General features: G+C 64.6%; 1 protein-coding gene across 1 annotated transcript in view; it reads left to right on the top strand.

Annotated features, from left to right (window-relative positions):
• Nucleotides 1–17950, top strand: part of DLG4 (discs large MAGUK scaffold protein 4) — a gene marked incomplete at its 3' end in the record, with an annotated part of 32639 nt that extends 14689 nt beyond the window's left edge. The window contains exons 9-22 of the mRNA XM_069883083.1: nt 826–962; nt 4558–4702; nt 4791–4929; nt 6831–6987; nt 8735–8837; nt 10066–10180; nt 11921–12097; nt 12545–12581; nt 12673–12700; nt 13173–13220; nt 13318–13419; nt 14787–14959; nt 16499–16608; nt 17925–17950. Of these exons, the coding sequence (XP_069739184.1) occupies nt 826–962; nt 4558–4702; nt 4791–4929; nt 6831–6987; nt 8735–8837; nt 10066–10180; nt 11921–12097; nt 12545–12581; nt 12673–12700; nt 13173–13220; nt 13318–13419; nt 14787–14959; nt 16499–16608; nt 17925–17950 (1497 nt within the window). The remainder of the gene's footprint in view (nt 1–825; nt 963–4557; nt 4703–4790; nt 4930–6830; nt 6988–8734; nt 8838–10065; nt 10181–11920; nt 12098–12544; nt 12582–12672; nt 12701–13172; nt 13221–13317; nt 13420–14786; nt 14960–16498; nt 16609–17924) is intronic.
• Between the last annotated feature and the right edge of the window lie 3 nt (nt 17951–17953).

Genomic DNA, 17953 nt, shown 5'->3' with positions numbered 1-17953 from the left:
CTGGCACTGGGACCCCTCAAACCAGCACTGAGACCCCCTGGGACACCCCTAAACCAATACTGGGACCCCCCAGACACCCCAGAAGAGCCCTGGGACCCCTCAGAACCCCCCAAACTGGCACTGGGACCCCCTAAACCAGCACTGAGACCCCCTGGGACACCCCTAAACCAACACAGGGACCCCTCAGACACCCCAAACCAGCCCTGGGAGCCCTCAGAACCCCCCAGACTGGCACTGGGACCCCCCAAACCAGCACTGAGACCCCCAGGACCCCCGAAAACAACACTGGGAGCCCCTAAACCAGCACTGGGATTCCTTGGGACCCCCCCAAACCAGCACTGGGACCATCAGGACCCCCTAAAACAACACTGGGCCCCCCCCAAACTGGCACTGGGATTCCCTGGGCCCCCCCCAAACCAGCACTGGGACCATCAGGACCCCCCAAACTGGCACTGGGACCCCCAAACTGGCACTGGGACCCCCTAAACCAGCACTGAGACCCCCTGGGACACCCCTAAACCAATACTAAGACCCCCCCAGACACCCCAAAAGAGCCCTGGGAGCCCTCAGAACCCCCCAAACTGGCACTGGGACCCCCTAAACCAGCACTGGGACCATCAGGACCCCCCCAGACCAGCACTGGGACCCCCCAAACCAGCATTGAGACCCCCTGGGACACCCCTAAACCAACACCAGGACCCCCCAGACACCCCAAAAGAGCCCTGGGACCCCCCGAAACCAGCAGGGCCCCCCAAAGGAGGTGGATGGGGGGGGGGTTTGGTGGTTTGGGGTCCCCCCCCTGAGCCCCGTGTGTGTCCCCCCCAGGGCTGGGGTTCAGCATCGCGGGGGGCGTGGGGAACCAGCACATCCCCGGGGACAACAGCATCTACGTCACCAAGGTCATCGAGGGCGGCGCCGCTCACAAGGACGGGCGGCTGCAGATCGGGGACAAGATCCTGGCCGTGAGTGACACCGGGGGGGACAAGGGGGGACGGGGACACGGGGACACGGTCCTGGGTGTGAGGGACACCAGGGGACACCGGGGGGACAGGGACACGGGGACGTGGGGACGAGATCCTGGGTGTGAGTGGCATTTGGGGACACGGGGACACCAGGGGGATGGGGACATGGGGACATGATCCTGGGTGTGAGTGACACCAGGGGACATGGGGACAGGATCCTGGGTGTGAGGGACACCAGGGGACATGGGGACAGGATCCTGGGTGTGAGGGACACCAGGGGACATGGGGACACGATCCTGGATGTGAGTGACCCCTGGGGACACCGGGGGGACAGGGACATGGGGACGTGGGGACAAGATCCTGGATGAGAGTGACACGAGGGGACATGGGGACACCAGGGGGACAGGGACATGGGGACAGGATCCTGGGTGTGAGTGGCATTTGGGGACACCGGGGGGACAGGGACATGGGGACATGGGGACAAGGTCCTGGGTGTGAGTGACACCAGGGGACACGGGGACACCAGGGGGACAGGGACATGGGGACATGGGGACACGATCCTGGGTGTGAGTGACACCAGGGGACATGGGGACACCAGGGGGACAGGGACATGGGGACAGGATCCTGGGTGTGAGGGACATTTGGGGACACCGGGGGGACAGGGACATGGGGACATGGGGACAAGGTCCTGGGTGTGAGTGACACCAGGGGACACGGGGACACCAGGGGGACAGGGACATGGGGACATGGGGACACGATCCTGGGTGTGAGGGTCACCAGGGGACATGGGGACACCAGGGGGACAGGGACATGGGGACAGGATCCTGGGTGTGAGGGACATTTGGGGACACCGGGGGGACAGGGACATGGGGACAAGATCCTGGATGTGAGTGACCCCCGGGGACACCGGGGGGACAGGGACATGGGGACATGGGGACACGATCCTGAGTGTGAGTGACACCTGGGGACATGGGGACACGATCCTGGATGTGAGGGACACCAGGGGACATGGGGACAGGATCCTGGGTGTGAGGGACATTTGGGGACACCGGGGGGACAGGGACATGGGGACAAGATCCTGGATGTGAGTGACCCCCGGGGACACCGGGGGGACAGGGACGTGGGGACATGGGGACACGATCCTGGGTGTGAGGGACACCAGGGGACACGGGGACACCAGGGGGACAGGGACGTGGGGACATGGGGACACGATCCTGGGTGTGAGTGACACCAGGGGACATGGGGACACCAGGGCGACAGGGACATGGGGACACGATCCTGGATGTGAGTGACCCCTGGGGACACCGGGGAGACAGGGACATGGGGACGTGGGGACAAGATCCTGGATGAGAGTGACACGAGGGGACATGGGGACACCAGGGGGACAGAGACATGGGGACAGGATCCTGGGTGTGAGTGGCATTTGGGGACACCGGGGGGACAGGGACATGGGGACATGGGGACAAGGTCCTGGGTGTGAGTGACACCAGGGGACACGGGGACACCGGGGGGACAGGGACATGGGGACATGGGGACAAGGTCCTGGGTGTGAGTGACACCAGGGGACACGGGGACACCAGGGGGACAGGGACATGGGGACATGGGGACACGATCCTGGGTGTGAGGGTCACCAGGGGACATGGGGACACCAGGGGGACAGGGACATGGGGACATGGGGACACGATCCTGGATGTGAGTGACACCAGGGGACATGGGGACACCAGGGGGACAGGGACATGGGGACATGGGGACACGATCCTGGGTGTGAGTGACACCAGGGGACATGGGGACACCAGGGGGACAGGGACATGGGGACAGGATCCTGGGTGTGAGGGACATTTGGGGACACCGGGGGGACAGGGACATGGGGACAAGATCCTGGATGTGAGTGACCCCCGGGGACACCAGGGGGACAGGGACATGGGGACATGGGGACACGATCCTGGGTGTGAGGGACACCAGGGGACACGGGGACACCAGGGGGACAGGGACGTGGGGACATGGGGACAAGATCCTGGATGTGAGTGACCCCCGGGGACACCGGGGGGACAGGGACGTGGGGACATGGGGACACGATCCTGAGTGTGAGTGACACATGGGGACACCAGGGGGATGGGGACATGGGGACACGATCCTGGATGTGAGTAGCATTTGGGGACACTGCGGGGACAGGGACGTGAGGACATGGGGACGAGATCCTGGGTGTGAGTGGCATTTGGGGACACGGGGACACCAGGGGGACAGGGACATGGGGACATGGGGACATGATCCTGGATGTGAGTGACACCAGGGGACATGGGGACAGGATCCTGGGTGTGAGTGGCATTTGGGGACACCGGGGGGACAGGGACATGGGGACATGGGGACAAGGTCCTGGGTGTGAGTGACACCAGGGGACACGGGGACACCAGGGGGACAGGGACATGGGGACATGGGGACACGATCCTGGGTGTGAGGGTCACCAGGGGACATGGGGACACCAGGGGGACAGGGACATGGGGACATGGGGACACGATCCTGGATGTGAGTGACACCAGGGGACATGGGGACACCAGGGGGACAGGGACATGGGGACATGGGGACACGATCCTGGGTGTGTGTGACACCAGGGGACATGGGGACACCAGGGGGACAGGGACATGGGGACACGATCCTGGATGTGAGTGACCCCTGGGGACACCGGGGGGACAGGGACATGGGGACGTGGGGACAAGATCCTGGATGAGAGTGACACCAGGGGACATGGGGACACCAGGGGGACAGAGACATGGGGACAGGATCCTGGGTGTGAGTGGCATTTGGGGACACCGGGGGGACAGGGACATGGGGACAAGATCCTGGATGTGAGTGACCCCCGGGGACACCAGGGGGACAGGGACATGGGGACATGGGGACACGATCCTGAGTGTGAGTGACACCAGGGGACATGGGGACACCAGGGGGACAGGGACATGGGGATACGATCCTGGATGTGAGGGACACCAGGGGACATGGGGACAGGATCCTGGGTGTGAGTGGCATTTGGGGACATGGGGACACCAGGGGGACAGGGACATGGGGACATGGGGACAAGGTCCTGGATGTGAGGGACATGGGGACACTGGGGGACACAAAGACGGGGACACCAGGCTGGGCTGGGGACCCCCTGGTGACACCGATGTCCCCAACATCCCTGTGTCCCCAACGTCCCCAGGTGCCCATGAACCTGGAGAGGACACGATGGGGCTGGAGATACAGATGGGGACGTGGGGCTGGGGACGGGGACCCTGGGCTGAGGACCCCCTGGTGACACCAATGTCCCTAATGTCCCTGTGTCCCTGAGGTCCCCAGGTGACCATGAACCTGGAGAGGACACGATGGGGCTGGAGATACAGATGAGGACGTGGGGACACCGGGGATTGGGGACCCCCTGGTGACACCGATGTCCCCAGGTGCCCATGAACCTGGAGAGGACACAGTGGGGCTGGAGATAAAGCTGGCGACATGGGGACACCGGGGATTGGGGACCCCCAGGTGACCGTCCACCTGGAGAGGACACGCTGGGGACGCGGGGCTGGGGACCCCCTGGTGACACCCGTGTCCCCGCTGTCCCCAGGTGAACAACGTCAGCCTGGAGGACGTGATGCACGAGGACGCGGTGGCCGCGCTCAAGAACACCTACGACGTGGTCTACCTGCGGGTGGCCAAGCCGGCCGCCACCTTCCTCGGGGACACCTACGCCCCGCCGGACGTCACCAGCTGTGAGCCTCGGGGACGCCCTGGGGACCCCGGGACCCTCCATATTCCACGTCCCCCTCGGTGACGGCGGTGTCCCCCGTTGTCCCCCAGCCTACTCGGCTCACCTGGACGCCGACCTGGGGCCCCAGAGCTTCTTGGGCCCCGAGTTCCCGCCGGCCATGACGCCCACCTCGCCGCGGCGCTTCTCCCCCGGCCCCAAGGACCTGCTGCCCGACGACGACGTCCCCAGGTACCTTGGTGGCCCTGTGGGGACCCTCAGGTGGCCCTCGAGGTGGCCCCGTGGCGGCCCCCAAGGCTCATCCTGGGCTGGTGGCCCCAGCCCCAAGGACCTTCTGTCCATCCACCATGTCCCCAGGTACCTGGGTGGCCTAAGGTGGCCCTCAAGGTGGCCCCAGGGGCACATCCTCATGTTCCCAAGGACCTTCTGTCCATCCATGATGTCCCCAGGTACCTTGGTGGCCTTGTGGGGACCCTCAGGTGGCCCTCGAGGTGGCCCCGTGGCCCCCAAGGCTCATCCTGCACTGGTGGCCCCAGCCCCAAGGACCTTCTGTCCATCCATGATGTCCCCAGGTACCTGGTGTGGCCCCATGGTGGCTCTGAGGTGTCCCTCAAGGTGGCCCCAAGGGCACGTCCCGGGGTGTCCTCGTGTCCCCAAGGACCTTCTGTCCATCCATGATGTCCCCAGGTACCTTGGTGGCTCTAAGGTGGCTCTGAGGTGGCTCCAAGGGCACATCCTCATGTCCCCAAAGACCTTCTGTCCATCCATGACGTCCCCAGGTACCTTGGTGGCCTTGTGGGGACCCTCAGGTGGCCCCCGAGGTGGCCCCTTGGTGGCCCCCAAGGCTCATCCTGGGCTGGTGGCCCCAGCCCCAAGGACCTTCTGTCCATCCATGATGTCCCCAGGTACCTGGGTGGCTCTGAGGTGGCCCTCAAGGTGGCCCCAAGGGCACATCCCGGGGTGTCCTCGTGTTCCCAAGGACCTTCTGTCCATCCATGATGTCCCCAGGTACCTTGGTGGCCTAAGGTGGCTCTGAGGTGTCCCTCAAGGTGGCCCCAAGGGCACGTCCCGGGGTGTCCTCGTGTCCCCAAGGACCTTCTGTCCAACCACGATGTCCCCAGGTGCCTTGGTGGCTCTGAGGTGGCCCCAAGGGCACGTCCTCATGTCCCCAAGGACCTTCTGTCCATCCACCATGTCCCCAGGTACCTTGGTGGCTCTAAGGTGGCCCTCAAGGTGGCCCCAAGGGCACGTCCTCATGTCCCCAAGGACCTTCCGTCCATCCATGATGTCCCCAGGTACCTGGGTGGCTCTAAGGTGGCTCTGAGGTGGCCCCAAGGGCACGTTCTCATGTCCTCAAGGACCTTCTGTCCATCCATGATGTCCCCAGGTACCTGGTGTGGCCCCATGGTGGCTCTAAGGTGACCCTCAAGGTGGCCCCAAGGGCACGTCCCGGGGTGTCCTCGTGTCCCCAAGGACCTTGTGTCCAACCATGATGTCCCCAGGTACCTGGGTGGCTCTGAGGTGGCCCTCAAGGTGGCCCCCAAGGCTCATCCTGGGCTGGTGGCCCCAGCCCCAAGGGCCTTCTGTCCATCCATGATGTCCCCAGGTGCCTTGGTGGCTCTGAGGTGGCCCCAAGGGCACGTCCTCATGTCCCCAAGGACCTTCTGTCCAACCACGATGTCCCCAGGTACCCTGGTGGCTCTAAGGTGGCTCCGTGGTGGCCTAAGGTGGCTCTGAGGTGTCCCCATGTCCCTCAAGGTGGCCCCAAGGGCTCATCCTGGGGACTCCTCATGTCCCCAAGGACCTTCTGTCCATCCACCATGTCCCCAGGTACCTGGTGTGGCCCCGTGGTGGCTCTGAGGTGTCCCTCAAGGTGACCCCAAGGGCTCATCCTTGGATGGTGGCTCCATCCTCATGTCCCCAAGGACCTTGTGCCCAACCACGACGTCCCCATGTCCCCTGGTGGCCCCTTGGTGGCCTGAGGTGGCTCTCAGGCCTCCTCGTGTCCCTCAAGGTGGCCCGGCGGGGTGGTGGTGACCTCCTGCCCCACCGCCGTGTCCCCAAGGAGCTCCAGAGGTGTCCCCCCAGCCCCGGGGTGTCCCCTGAGCCCCGGGTTGTCCCCGTGTCCCCAGGGAGCCGCGTCGCATCGTCATCCACCGAGGCTCCACGGGCTTGGGCTTCAACATCGTGGGCGGAGAGGACGGAGAAGGGATCTTCATCTCCTTCATCCTGGCGGGCGGCCCGGCCGACCTCAGCGGGGAACTGCGCAAGGGGGACCAGATCCTCTCCGTGAGTCCCCACCGCGGCCCCGGCCCCGGCCCCATCCTCATCTCCATGGTTGCCACCATGGGAACGTGTCCCCAACCCTGTCCCCATCCTCATCTCCATGGTTGCCACCATGAGAAAATGTCCCCAACCCTGTCCCCATCCTCATCTCCGTGGTTGCCACCATGAGAACCTGTCCCCAACCCCAGGGGACCTGTCCCTATCCTCATTTCCGTGGTTGCCACCATGAGAACGTGTCCCCAGCCCTGTCCCCATCCTCATCTCTGTGGTTGCCACCATGAGAACGTGTCCCCAGCCCTGTCCCCATCCTCGTATCCCTGGTTGCCACCATAAAAACGTGTCCCCAACCCCAGGGGACACGTCCCCGTCCTCATATCCCTGGTTGCCACCATGGGAATGTGTCCCCAACCCTGTCCCTGTCCTCATTTCCATGATTGCCACCATAAAAATGTGTCCTCAACCCCAGGGGACATGTCCCCATCCTCATATCTGTGGTTACCACCATAAAAACGTGTCCCCAACCCTGTCCCTGTCTTCATTCCCGTGGTTGCCACCATGAAAACCTGTCCCCAACCCTGTCCCCATCCTCATCTCCATGGTTGCCACCATGAGAACATGTCCCCAACCCTGTCCCCATCCTTATATCCCTGGTTGCCACCATAAAAATGTGTCCCCAGCCCTGTCCCCATCCTCATCTCCATGGTTGCCACCATGGGAATGTGTCCCCAACCCTGTCCCTGTCCTCATTTCCATGATTGCCACCATAAAAATGTGTCCCCAGCCCTGTCCCCGTCCTCATCCCTGCGGTTCCCACCATGAGGACGTGTCCCCCTCGCTGTCCCCGCCGGGAGGTGACCCCGGCGCCGTCCCCGTCTTCCTCCCGCAGTGACCGTGTCCCCGTTGTCGTCCCCATCGCTGTCCCCGTCCCTCTGACCATGGTGACACCTCCCCGTCCCCGCCATCGTCATCCTCCAGGTGCTGTGACCCCCATCGCTGTCCCCTCCCCGTGGTGACGTCCCCATCCTCGTCCCCAACCCTGTCCCCTCCCCGTGGTGACATCTCCATCCTTGTCCCCAACCGTGTCCCCTTCCTCTTGTCCCCAACCCTGTCCCCTCCTCACGGTGACGTCCCCATCCTCGTCCCCAACCCTGTCCCCTCCCCATGGTGACGTCTCCATCCTTGTCCCCAACCCTGTCCCCTCCTCATGGTGACATCCCCATCCTTGTCCCCTTCCTTGTCCCCTTTCTCTTGTCCCCAACCCTGTCCCGTCTTCATGGTGACATCCCCAACCGTGTCCCCTCCCTCTTGTCCCCAACCCCATCCCCTCCCCATGGTGACATCTCCATCCTTGTCCCCTTCCCTGTCCCCTTTCTCTTGTCCCCAACCCCGTCCCTTCCTCACGGTGACGTCCCCATCCTTATCCCCAACCGTGTCCCCTTCCTCTTGTCCCCAACCCTGTCCTTTCCCCGTGGTGACGTCCCCATCCTTGTCCCCTGCTCACGGTGACATCTCCATCCTTGTCCCCAACTGTGTCCCCTTCCTCTTGTCCCCAACCCCGTCCCCTCCCCATGGTGACATCTCCATCCTTGTCCCCTTCCTCTTGTCCCCAACCCCGTCCCCTCCTCATGATGACGTCCCCATCCTCGTCCCCAACCCCATCCCCTCCTCACGGTGACATCTCCATCCTCGTCCCCGACCGTGTCCTCTCCCCATGGTGACGTCCCCCTCCGTGTCCCCGCGGTGTCCCCAGGTGAACGGGGTGGACCTCCGCGGTGCCACCCACGAGCAGGCGGCTCTGGCGCTCAAGAACGCGGGACAGAGTGTCACCATCGTGGCCCAGTACCGCCCCGAAGGTGAGACTGTCCCCAACTGTCCCCAACCCTGTCCCCAGCTGTCCCCTGGTGTCCCCAGCCCTGTCCCTGGTGTCCCCAAGAGTCCCCAGCCTGGTCCCCGTGTCTCTCGGTACCAGCCTGAAGGTGAGACCCTGTCCCCAAGTGTCCCCTGGTGTCCCCAGCCCTGTCCCTGGTGTCCCCAGCCCTGTCCCTAGTGTCCCCTGGTGTCCCCAGCCCTGTCCCTGGTGTCCCCTGCTGTCCCCAGCCCTGTCTCTGGTGTCCCCAAGTGTCCCCAGCCTGGTCCCTCTGTCTCTCAGTACCAGCCTGAAGGTGAGACCCTGTCCCCAACTGTCCCCTAGTGTCCCCAAGAGTCCCCAGCCCTGTCCCTGGTGTCCCCAGCCCTGTCCCCAAGAGTCCCCAGCCCTGTCCCTGGTGTCCCCAGCCCTGTCCCCAAGAGTCCCCAGCCCTGTCCCTGGTGTCCCCAACTGTCCCCAGCCCTGTCCCTGGTGTCCCCAGCCGTGTCCCCACTGTCCCCAAGAGTCCCCAGCCCCGTCCCTGGTGTCCCCTGGTGTCCCCAGCCGTGTCCCCACTGTCCCCAAGAGTCCCCAGCCCCGTCCCTGGTGTCCCCTGGTGTCCCCAGCCCTGTCCCTGGTGTCCCCAAGAGTCCCCAGCCCTGTCCCTGGTGTCCCCTGGTGTCCCCAGCCCTGTCCCTGGTGTCCCCAAGAGTCCCCAGCCCTGTCCCTGGTGTCCCCAGCCCTGTCCCCTGGTGTCCCCAGCCCTGTCCCTGGTGTCCCCAAGAGTCCCCAGCCCTGTCCCTGGTGTCCCCAGCCCTGTCCCTGGTGTCCCCAAGTGTCCCCAGCCCTGTCTTAATGACCCGTAGTGTCCCCAGCCCTGTCCTAGTATCCCCCGGTGTCCCCAGTGTCCCTGTCCCCGATGTCCCCACATCCCCAGTGTCTCCCATGACCCTGTCCCCAATGTTCCCACAGCCTCGTCCTTCTCTTCGTGTCCCTGTGTCCCCAACATCCCTGTGTCCCCATCCTGAATCTCCTCGTGTTCTTGTCCCCATGTCCCCGTGTCCCCAACGTCCCCGTGTGTCCCCAATGTCCCCATCCCGAATCTCCTCCTGTTCTTGTCCCCGTGTCCCCAACGTCCCCGTGTCTCCAACCTCCCCGCGAGGTCCCCAGCCGGCTCCGACGTCCCCGTGTCCCCGATGTCCCCGATGTCCCCAAGTGTCCCCGTGTCCCCGCAGAGTACAGCCGCTTCGAGGCCAAGATCCACGACCTGCGGGAGCAGCTGCTGAGCAGCAGCCTGGGCTCGGGCAGCGCCTCCCTGCGCGGGGACCCCAAACGCGGCTTCTACGTCCGGTCGGGGACACTGGGGACATCGGGGGACACTGGGGACACTGGGGACATCGGGGGTGTCGGGGACATTGGGGACATCAAGGATGTTTGGGGTCTTAGTGGATATTTGGGGACATGGGGGTCATGGGATGTAGGGGACGAGGGGGGACAGGGGGGTCTGGGGTTGAGAGGGGACGTTGGGGACACTGAGGGGACATCAGGGGACATTGGGGGCGTTGGGGACATCGGGGACGTTGGGGACATCAAGGACGTTTGGGGTCATAGAGGATATTTGGGGACATGGGGGTCACGGGATGTAGGGGACAAGGGGGTCTGGGGTGGAGAGGGGCCATTGGGGACACCGAGAGGACATCAGGGGACACTGAGGGGATGTCAGGGGACATTGGGGACATCGGGGGTGTCGGGGACGTTGGGGACATCGAGGACGTTTGGGGTCGTAGCGGATATTTGGGGACGTGGGGGTCACGGGATGTAGGGGACGAGGGGGGACGGGGGGGTCTGGGGTGGAGAGGGGACGTTGGGGACACCGAGGGGACATCAAGGGACACTGGGGACATCGGGGGACACTGGGGACATCGGGGGTGTCGGGGACGTTGGGGACATTGAGGATGTTTGGGGTCATAGCGGATATTTGGGGACATTGGGGACACGGGATGTGGGGGACATGGGGGGATGGGCGGTCTGGGGTTGAGAGGGGACGTTGGGGACACTGAGGGGACACTGGGGGCGTTGGGGACATTGGGGACGTTGGGGACATCGAGGATGTTTGGGGTCATAGAGGATATTTGGGGACATGGGGGTCACAGGATGAGGGGGGACGGGGGGGTCTGGGGTTGAGAGGGGACGTTGGGGACATCAGGGGACACTGAGGGGACACTGGGGACATCGGGGACATCGGGGGTGTCGGGGACGTTGGGGACATTGAGGATGTTTGGGGTCATAGCGGATATTTGGGGACATTGGGGACATGGGATGTAGGGGACGAGGAGGGACGAGGGGGTCTGGGGTTGAGAGAGGACGTTGGGGACATCAGGGGACACTGGGGACATCGGGGGTGTCGGGGACGTTGGGGACATCGAGGACATTTGGGGTCATAGCAGATATTTGGGGACATTGGGGACATGGGGTGTAGGGGACATGGGGGCTGGGGGGGTCTGGGGTTGAGAGGGGACGTTGGGGACACTGAGGGGACATCGGGGACATCGGGGACGCGTGGGGTCATAGCGGATATTTGGGGACATTGGGGAGGTCACAGGACCTTGGGGACCTTGGGGACACGGGGGTCACAGGACGTTGGGGACATGGGGGGGGACCAGGAGGTCCTTGAGGGGACAATTGGGGTCCCAGGGGACATGAGGGGGACACGGGGGGGGGTCCCTGAGCCCCTCTTTGTGCCCCCCCCCCCCCCCAGCTGCTCTTTGACTCGAGGCCTTGGGGGGGGCGGGGGGGGGGAGGGACACATGAGGGGACCCGCTGGGGACACTGGGGGCTCAGAGGGAGATTTTGGGGTGCTGGGGGGTCCCAGGGGGGGTTTAGGGGGTTCCTAGGGGTCCCTGACCCCCCCTTTTTTTTGTTTTGGGGCCCCCCCAGGGCGCTGTTCGACTCGGAGAAGGCCGAGGGGGCCCTGCTGGGGACATTAGGGGCTCAGAGGGAGATTTTTGGGGTGCTGGGGGGTTCCAGGGGGGGTTTAGGGGGTTCTAGGGATCCCTGACCCCCCCTTTTTTTTGTTTTTGGCCCCCCCAGGGCGCTGTTCGACTCGGAGAAGGCCAAGGACTGCGGGTTCCTCAGCCAGGCCCTGAGCTTCCGCTTCGGCGCCGTCCTCCACGTCCTGGACGCCTCGGACGACGAGTGGTGGCAGGCGCGGGTCGTCCTGCCCCCCGGGCAGCCCCCCGACATCGGCTTCGTGCCCAGCAAGCGCCGGTGGGTGCGGGGGGGGGCACTGGGGGGGGATTGGGGGGCACTGGGAGGGACTGGGAGGGCACTAGAGGGGATTGGGGGGCACTGGGAGGGGATTGAGGGGCACTGGGGGGCACTGGGAGGGGATTGGGGGGCACTGGGAGGGGATTGAGGGGCATTGGGGGACACTGGGAGGGGATTGGGGGGCTCTGGGGGGCACTGGGAGGGGATTGGGGGGCTCTGGGGGGCACTGGGAGGGGATTGGGGGGCATTGGGGGGCACTGGGAGGGGATAGGGGGGCACAGGGAGGGGATTGGGGGGCACTGGGGGGCACTGGGAGTGAGCGGGGGGCACTGGGAGGGGATTGGGGGGCTCTGGGAGGGGATTGGGGGGCTCTGGGGGGCACTGGGGGGCACTGGGGGGCACTGGGGGGCACTGGTCAGTCACTGGGAGCACTTCCCCCCCCCCCAGGGTCGAGCGCCGGGAGTGGACGCGGCTCAAGGCCAAGGTGAGGGACCCCCCCATAACTGCCCCCTCACCCCCAATTGCCCCCCCCAACTGCCCCCCCGCCCCCCCCTCACTCTCCTTTTACCCCCCAGGACCGGGGACCAGGATCCGGAGCACAAGGTGGGTGTCACACCCCCCCCCAGTTACCCCCCGACCCCCCTAATTGCCCCCCCCAGACCCCCCCAATCCCCCTCCTACCCCCAATTGCCCCCCAGAGTCCCCCAGTTACCCCCTTGACCCCCCCCAACCCTCATTAATTGCCCCCCCAGACCCCCAAATTGCCCCCTAGGCCCCCCAATTGCCCCATTGACTCCCACCTACCCCTTCAATTGCCCCCCCAAAATGCCCCCCAGACCCCCCCAATTGCCCTCCCAGCCCCCCCAATTGCCCCCCCTACCCCTTAATGCCCCCCCAATTGCCCCCCCCATAGATTTAGGGGTTGGGATCCCCCCTTTTTTAGGGGCTCTCAGTTGCTTTCCCCCCATTTCTTGGGGTCCTGGACCCCCCCCCTTATTTTTTACCCCCCTCCCCTTCATTTTTACCCCCTCCTCTCATTTTTTACCCCCCCCCTCATTTTTTTACCCCCCCCCAGGGCGCGAGGACACGGTTCTGAGCTACGAGACGGTGACGCAGATGGAAGGTGAGGGGGGGGGGGAGGTTATTTTTGGGGGGGGGGGTCCCCAAGATTCAGGGGGCTCCCCCTGACCCCCCCCCCTCCATTTTTTACCCCCCCCCAGTGCACTACGCGCGCCCCATCATCATCCTCGGCCCCACCAAGGACCGCGTCAACGACGACCTCCTCTCCGAGTTCCCCGACAAGTTCGGCTCCTGCGTCCCCCGTGAGTTTTGGGGGGGACACCTGGGGGGGGTTGGGGACACCTGGGGGGGGTTGGGGACACCAGGAGGGGATTGGGGACACCCCCCCCGTCCCCACGTCCATGGGCTCGTGTCTCTGTGTCTTCACCCTGATGGCGGCTCCATCCCAACGGCTCCATCCCCACGTTCCCACCACCCTGTCCATGTTCTTCTCTCCATGCCCACGTTCCCACCACCCCATCCACGTCCCCGTCTCCATCCCCACGTCCCCGTCTCCATCCCCACGTCCCCATCTCCATCCCCACGTCCCCGTCTCCATCCCCACGTCCCCATCTCCATCCCTACGTCCTCACCACCCCATCCATGTTCTCCTCTCCTTCTCCATCCCCATGTCCCCACCACCCCGTCTATGTCCTTGTCCCCATCTCCATCCCCGTGTCCCCATCTCCATCCCTACATCCTCACCACCACTTCCATGTTCTCCTCTCCATCCCCACGTCCCCATCTCCATCCCCATGTCCTTGTCTCCATGTTCCCATCTCCATCCCCGTGTCCCCCTCTCCATCCCTATGTCCTCACCACGATTTCCATGTTCTCCTCTCCATTTCCCATCCCCACGTCCCCCTCTCCGTCCCCACGTCCTTGTCTCCATTTCCCATCCCTGTGTCCCTGTCCCCATGTCCATCCACGTGTCCCCCTCTCCGTCCCCACGTCCTCACCATCCCATCTATGTCCTTGTCCCCATCTCCATCCCCACGTCCTCACCACCCCGTCCATGTTCTCCTCTCCTTCTCCATCCCCATGTCCCTGTCTCCATCCCTACATCCTCACCACCCCGTCCACGTTCTCCTCTCCTTCTCCATCCCCATGTCCCCGTCTCCATCCCCACTGTCCCCATCTCCATCCCCACGTCCTTGTCTCCATTTCCCATCCCTGTGTCCACGTTCCCATCTCCATCCCCTCATCCCCACCACCCTGTCCACGTTCTCCTCTCCTTCTCCATCCCCATGTTCCCATCTCCATCCCCACGTCCTCACCACCATTTCCATGTTCTCCTCTCCTTCTCCATCCCCACGTCCCCATCTCCATCCCCACGTCCTCACCACCATTTCCATGTTCTCCTCTCCATCTCCCATCCCCATGTCTCCCTCTCCATCCCCGTGTTCCCATCTCCATCCCTACGTCCTCACCACCATGTCCACGTTCTCCTCTCCATTTCCCATCCCCATGTCTCCCTCTCCATCCCCATGTTCCCATCTCCATCCCCACGTCCTCACCACCCTGTCCACGTTCTCCTCTCCTTCTCCATCCCCACGTCCCCATCTCCATCCCCACGTCCTCACCACCATCCCCACGTTCTCCTCCCCCCGTCCGTCCCCGCGTCCCGCAGACACGACGCGGCCCAAGCGCGACTACGAGGTGGACGGGCGCGATTACCACTTTGTGGCGTCGCGGGAGCGCATGGAGAAGGACATCCAGGGCCACAAGTTCATCGAGGCCGGGCAGTACAACAGCCACCTGTACGGCACCAGCGTCCAGTCCGTCAGGGAGGTCGCCGAGCAGGTCGGGGGGGGGACACGGGGACAACAGGGGACACGGGGACACGGATGGAGGGGACATGGGGACAACGGGGACAGGGATGGAGGGGACATGGGGACAACGGGGACAGGGATGGAGGGGACAACGGGGACGGGGGACACAGGGACAGGGATAGAGGGGACAACAGGGACCACGGGGACAGGGATAGAGGGGACAATGGGGACAGGGGACACAGGGACAGGGATAGAGGGGACAGGGGACACGGGGACAGGGATAGAGGGGACAACGGGGACAGGGATGGAGGGGACATGGGGACAACGGGGACAGGGATAGAGGGGACATGGGGACAGGGGACACAGGGACAGGGATAGAGGGGACAGGGGACACGGGGACAGGGATAGAGGGGACAACAGGGATAGAGGGGACAACGGGGACAGGGATGGAGGGGACATGGGGACAGGGGACACAGGGACGGGGATAGAGGGGACAATGGGGACAGGGATAGAGGGGACAACAGGGACAATGGGGACAGGGATAGAGGGGACAATGGGGACAGGGATAGAGAGGACAATGGGGACAGGGGACACAGGGACAGGGATAGAGGGGACAACAGGGACAGGGGACACGGAAAGAGGGGACAGGGGACACAGGGACAGGGATAGAGGGGACAACGGGGACAGGGGATAGAGGGGACAACAGGGACAATGGGGACAGGGATAGAGGGGACAATGGGGACAGGGATAGAGGGGACAATGGGGACAGGGATAGAGGGGACAACAGGGACAGGGGACACGGAAAGAGGGGACAGGGGACACAGGGACAGGGAGGAGATATGGGGGGATAGAGGGGACAGGGGACATGGGGACACGGATAGAGGGGACAACAGGGATGGGGGGATGGAGGGGACAGAGGGGACATGGATAGAGGGGACAGAGGGGACAGGGGACAACAGGGACAGGGATAGAGGGGACACAGGGAAACAGATAGAGGGGATAACAGGGATAGAGGGGACAATGGGGACAGGGATGGAGGGGACAACGGGGACAGGGGACACGGGGACAGGGATAGAGGGGACAACAGGGATAGAGGGGACATGGGGACAGGGAGGAGATGTGGGGGGCTAGAGGGGACAGGGAGGGGACAAAGGGACACAGGGACAGGGAGGAGATATGGTGACAGGGAGGGGACAGGGAGGGGACACAGGGGACACGGGACACAGGGAGGAGATATAGGGGGATAGAGGGGACAGGGAGGGGACAGGGAGGAGAAGTGGGGGACATGGACAGAGAGGGGACCTGAGGACATGGATGAGGGAAGAGGGGACACAGCGACGAGGGGACATGGACAGAAGGGACGGGAAGGGGACATGGAGAGAGGGAAAGGGACACGGGGCCAGAGGGGGGGGCCGAGGGGAGGACACGGGGCGGTGGAACCAGAGGGACGAGGGGCCGGGGGGGCCACGGGGAGGGGCCGGGGGCCAGGGAGGGGACCCAGGGGGGGCTTGGGGACCACGGGGAGGGGACAGGAGGGGACACGGGGCGCTGAGGGGGTGTCCGCGTGCAGGGCAAACACTGCATCCTGGACGTGTCGGCCAACGCGGTGCGGCGGCTGCAGGCGGCCCAGCTCCACCCCATCGCCATCTTCATCCGCCCCAAGGGGCTCGACAACGTCCTGTGAGGGGCCTGAGGGGGCGGGGCCTGTGGGGAGGGGGCGGGGCCTATGGGGAGGGGGCGGGGCCTATGAGGAGGGGCGTGGCCTATGGGGAAGGGGCGGGGCCTATGGGGAGGGGGCGGGGCCTATGAGGAGGGGCGTGGCCTATGGGGAAGGGGCGGGGCCTATGGGGAAGGGGCGGGGCCTATGGGGAGGGGTTTGATTGACAGCCAGGCTTTGGGGTTTGAGGGAGGGGGCGGGGCCTATGGGGAGGGGGCGGGGCCTGGGGAGGGGGCGGGGCCTGTAGGGGTTTGATTGACAGCCGGGCTTTGGGGTTTGAGGGAGGGGGCGGGGCCTGGGAGGGGCTTGATTGACAGGTGGGGTTTGTGGCTTGAGGGAGGGGCGGGGCCTGAGGGAAGGGGGCGGGGCCTAAGAGGGGTTTGATTGACAGGTGGGGCCTTGCTGCTTGAGGGGGCGTGGCCTGAGAGGGCGGGGCCTGGGAGGGGTTTGATTGACAGACAGGGCTTTGTGGATTGAGGGAGGGGGCGTGGCCTAAGGAAAAAGGCGGGGCTTGGTTGAGATATGTGAAGGGGCGTGGCCTAAGCGAGGGGGCGTGGCTTGGTGGTAAAGGCGTGTGTATAGGGGCGTGGCTTGAGGGAGGGGGCGTGGCCTGAGGAGGCTGAGGAGGGGTTTGATTGACAGGCGGGGCTTGAGGGAGGGGGCGTGGCCTGAGGGAGGGGGCGTGGCTTGGGAGGGGTTTGATTGACAGACAGGGTGTGATTATATGGGGCGTGGATTGAGGAAGGGGCGTGGTTAACAGAGGGGGCGTGGCTTAGCGGGAAGGCGGCTATATATAGGGGCGGGGCCCTGTAAGGGGGTGTGGTTTGAGGGAGGGGCGTGGCTATCTAGGGGGCGTGGCTTGATGAAGGGGGCGTGGCCTCAGTGAGGGGCGTGGCTTAGCTGGAAGGCAGCTCTATATAGGGGGTGAGGGCCTGTGAGGGGGCGTGGTTTGAGGGAGGGGGCGTGGCTAACAAGGGGGCGTGGCTTGGCGGTAAAGGCTTTGTATAGGGCCTGGGTCTATAAAAGGGGCGTGGTTTAAGGAAGGGGGCGTGGCTTAGGGGAAAGGCGGGTTATATAGGGGTGTCTCTGTGGGGGCGTGGCCTAACGGAGGGGGCGTGGCCTAACGGAGGGGGCGTGGCTTGGTGATAATGATGAGGTTATATAGGGTTGTGGCTCTGTAAGGGGGCGTGGTCTGAGGGGAAGGGGGCGTGGTCTGAGGGGGAAGGGGCGTGGTTTGAGGGGAGGGGGCGTGGCTAACCGGGGGGCGTGTCCTCGGCAGGGAGATCAGCAAGCGGGTGAGCGAGGAGC

This window comes from Phaenicophaeus curvirostris, unplaced genomic scaffold (assembly GCF_032191515.1).
Source record: "Phaenicophaeus curvirostris isolate KB17595 unplaced genomic scaffold, BPBGC_Pcur_1.0 scaffold_551, whole genome shotgun sequence".
NCBI classification, from domain to species: domain Eukaryota; kingdom Metazoa; phylum Chordata; class Aves; order Cuculiformes; family Cuculidae; genus Phaenicophaeus; species Phaenicophaeus curvirostris.
Note: the sequence above shows the minus strand (reverse complement) of the source record. Positions and strands in the feature narration are given on the sequence as shown.